The following is a 3,729-nucleotide window of genomic DNA, read 5'->3' as shown; positions in this document are numbered from 1 at the left end:
CATCTCGGCTAGATCTCGGCTAGATCTCGGCTAGATCTCGGCGCCGCTTGTTTGGCATGCGGCTGATGAACTCGAGGCCGGCTGGCGAGTCGAAAAACTCAGAGTTGATCTCGGTCCGGATGTACCCCGGCTGTATGCTGTTGACGCGGATGCCGTGGCGAATCCACTCCTTTGCCAGAGCGCGCGTCATGTGGTCCAGCGCCTGTGAGGGGAGAGAGAGCGGCGGGACATCGCGCTCATGTAGGCAGAGGCCAGGCGCACGCGCGGCTCCGGGTGCGGCAAGGGGAGGTCGCGCGTGCGGCGCGTCCGAGGCTCTGCTGCGCGCCGCTTTGGACATTGCGTACGTCGCGAGGTTGTTGACAACCTTGAGCGAGATGAGCGACGCGATGTTGACGATCGAGCCGGGCCTCTTCTCTGCGACCATCCGCCGCGCCACCGCCTGCGCCAGGAAGAAGGGCGCCCGCGTGTTGACGCCGAGCACGGTGTCGTACGCCGCCTCCTCGACCTGGAGAGCCTTCTCGTCGAGCGAGAGGCCGGCGTTGTTCACGAGCACGTCGATCGGGCCGAGGCTCGCCTCAACCTCGGCCAGCACCGGGTCGATGGCGGAAACCTGCGTCACGTCGAGCGTCACGGCGTGCGCCTTGCCGCCGAGCGCCGCGATGTCCGACGCAACCTCGTCGAGCTGCGATTTCCGCCGTGCGACCAATCCGACCGATGCACCGGCCTTTGCGAGCGTGAGGGCCATGCTCTTTCCCAGCCCGCTCGAGGCGCCAGTCACCAGGACGGTCTTGCCAGCGAGGCTGAAGAGGGATCCAAGAGGTGGCATATACATGGGACGACAGCACTCGGTGGGGCTGCCCGCGACAGCGCTCGGCGGCAATGTAATCAAAGAAAAAGAAGACGAAAAAACCCTTCGTAAAGAGAGAGAGAGAGAGAGAGAGGGGCAGTAGGTGGGCGAGCCTCGAGCGCGCTCATCTCGATCGTCAAGGCGTCGCTACGCGCGGTCTTCCGCGGGGGGAGCTGCGTCGACGGGTGCGGGACCGCGGCGCAGCCAGTGCCGCGGCGAGGCCTCCGGCTGTTTGCGGCGGGCGGCTTGCTGCTCGCTGCATGGCGAAAAACTCGTCTCGCCACACACCAAGGGCGTATGCTCTGGCGAGACGTGAGGTGCATGCGCCCAGGAGGGGAGGGGGCATGTGTAACGACACTGCTAGAGATGCCTTTCGGGGCCCAGAGATAAAACTTCTGTGATGCCATGCGTGACCTAGTAGTGTCCCCAGCTATGGGTGTGTCCACGTTGGAGCCAGGTGTGGTGTGGGCGCGAGAATAGCTCCGCCGTTCATGGAGGCAACCGATGCGAGTCGACTGGTGTGTGTCGTCGTGGTTTCGTATCAAGAATTCTCTCTCTCCCTTCGTAAACGCACAACCCCGAGCCCCGAATTACGATACCCATCAACTATTCACGGACTCGCGTGTTATCCGTCCTACCATCCCTCCCTTGGATTATTGTTTTCTTTCTTTGGACTCGCGTGTTAAGCGGAAGAATGTGGGTCAGAATGGTGAGAATGCTGCGATGAGTGTCTTGACGGAAAACATTCCATATTGTTTACTACTAGTAAGATCGAGAATACAAAACCCCACCGCGTCTCGGCGGCGGCGGCGCGCTCGACTGCGGTACGAGGCGGGGGCAGCACGCGTGCGCTGCGCCGCGCTGCAGCCTCCCCGTACGGAGGAACACGAGCGTCTCGTCGCCGCTCGACGCCGTGTGCGAGGCCGGAGACGCGACACACGAGACGCCGCGCCGTGCCCTACTAGGGCTTTTGCCACGGCGAGAGCAGGTCAAATTGCCGGAACTCCTGCGTCAGCTCGAGCGGCTCCGTGACGACGCGCTTCTTGGTCGCGTCGTACCGGCACTCGACAAAGCCGGAGAGCGGGAAGTCCTTCCGCATGGGATGGCCCTGGAAGCCATAGTCGGTCAGGATGCGGCGCAGGTCGGGGTGCCCGTGGAAAAAGATGCCGTACATGTCCCACACCTCGCGCTCCAGCCAGTTTGCCGAGTTGAAGACGCCGACCGACGAGGGGACGCCCTCGTCGCCCTCGTGCCCGCCGCAGAGCGTCTTGACGCGGCAGCGGCTATTGTGATCCACGCTGAGCAGCTGGTACATGACCTGCGCGCGCGCGGGGCGGAGCAGGTTGAGCCCGGCGGTCTGCGCGGCCGGCGCGCTGCGCAGGCAGAGAGGCGCCGCAGCGCGCGCGCGCAGGCGGCAGAGGAGGGCAGAAGCGCCGCGCGCAAGAGGCCGGCACGGGCGCCTCGAAGCGCTTTTCTCGCGTCGGGATGTCCACCGCGGTCAAATCGCTCAGCTGCTTACACCGCGTGCCAGAGTGGTCTCGCAGAAAGGTCAGCACCGCCGGCACGGCGCGCGGCTCGCAATACAGGATGGGCTCCCCGTTGACGACGACGCCGCTGTTGACGAGCCGCGGCAGCATCGATCGGACATTGCCGATGAAGCGCTGGGCCGCTGTGAAGGACATATATGGGAGTCGGCTTGTTCGACGCCACAGTGGCCCGGCGTGGAGCGCAGGAACAGCTGCCCCTTACACTTACCTATGAAGTGTGAACAGCGGATTTTGAATCAGCGTTCTCCTTGAACGATATCGGTGTCGAAACACCGCTCTGACAGCGCTCACAGCTGAACAAGAAGGGGTCAAAACGTGAAGGATTTCTTTCCTACCCCGAAGATGGAAATAGATACCCCGATACGTTCATACCTGGCACATACCTTACTTGCCCCTGTCCCCTCAGCACGTTCGTCGAAAGAAGAGTGGAAGTTGTTGCAAGTTCGTCGAAAGATAAGTCAAAACAGAGATTCCCCGCACGCGGCTCTCTATCTAGACACAGACCCTCGGTACGACGACAGGAGTCAGTCGTACTGACCCGCACAGTCTCTCCCCGCGAAACGCGGTCTTCAGTCTCTCTGCACAGTCTCTCCCCGCGGTCTTCAGTCTCTCTGCCACAAGATCTGACTCCCCCGCTGCTCTCTTAGGGGACCCCTAGGCTTAAAAGGGTGGGCCCTGGGGCGCCTGCGGCTTAAACGGCTTAAAATTTGCCCTGGCAAGTTTTAAGAGCTGCTGGGCCGCCGATTCCTTAAACGGTCTTAAACGCTTAAACGGTGCGGGAGAGCTCCCGGGGTCGATGGTCCGGGAGGCTCCCGGTAGACGCCGGAGGCCGGGAAGCTGCTAGGGAAGCTGGCTACAGTCAGCTAGAGCGGCCGCACATTGCTCGGTACCCCCCCCTGCACATCTAAAGTCATCCCTGTTGCTAGGGGGGGGGGGTCTGACCCCCCCAGCAGCAGAGCGCTGCTGCTGGGGGGGGGGGGGGGGGGCCCCCCCCCCAACAAAAAGCTTCTTCTGGGGGGGGGGGGTCCCCCCCCCCCCCCCAACCAAAGGCATTTGACCCCGGTTTTCCGGGTTCCCCCTTTTTTGCGGCGCCCCCCCCTTCCAACTTGGGTTCGGTTTTAACCGTACCCCCCAAGGGGGTGGTTTTCCCCCCCCTTTCAAACCCAAAAACCCTCCTCGGGTGGAAGGGCGGGGTGTTTCTAAAAAAAGGTTCAATAAAACTCCGCCCAAAAAAAAATTCTAAAAGTTTTTCCGGGCCCCAGGCCCCCCTTGAAAAAAAAAGTGAATCCCCACCCGCCCAAGTGAAAAACCCGGTTTTTTTCCGGCTCCAAGGAC

General features: G+C 62.2%; 2 protein-coding genes across 2 annotated transcripts; both read right to left on the bottom strand.

The window, feature by feature from the left end:
- Positions 1-19: 19 nt before the first annotated feature.
- Positions 20-826, bottom strand: EMIHUDRAFT_65073 (hypothetical protein; the record flags this gene model as incomplete). Its single annotated transcript, XM_005774712.1, has 2 exons — positions 20-235; positions 362-826. The coding sequence occupies 2 exons, from the start codon at positions 824-826 to the stop codon at positions 20-22; spliced, it is 681 nt and encodes a 226-aa protein (XP_005774769.1).
- A 771-nt stretch (positions 827-1,597) lies between these two features.
- EMIHUDRAFT_450770 (NADH dehydrogenase iron-sulfur protein 3, mitochodrial) lies at positions 1,598-2,529 on the bottom strand (the record flags this gene model as incomplete). Its single annotated transcript, XM_005774711.1, has 2 exons — positions 1,598-2,165; positions 2,302-2,529. The coding sequence occupies 2 exons, from the start codon at positions 2,527-2,529 to the stop codon at positions 1,809-1,811; spliced, it is 585 nt and encodes a 194-aa protein (XP_005774768.1). The 3' UTR covers positions 1,598-1,808.
- Between the last annotated feature and the right edge of the window lie 1,200 nt (positions 2,530-3,729).

Source organism: Emiliania huxleyi, assembly GCF_000372725.1.
Source record: "Emiliania huxleyi CCMP1516 unplaced genomic scaffold EMIHUscaffold_31, whole genome shotgun sequence".
Lineage (NCBI taxonomy): Eukaryota > Haptophyta > Isochrysidales > Noelaerhabdaceae > Emiliania > Emiliania huxleyi.
This window is presented reverse-complemented; position numbering and strand designations above follow the sequence as displayed.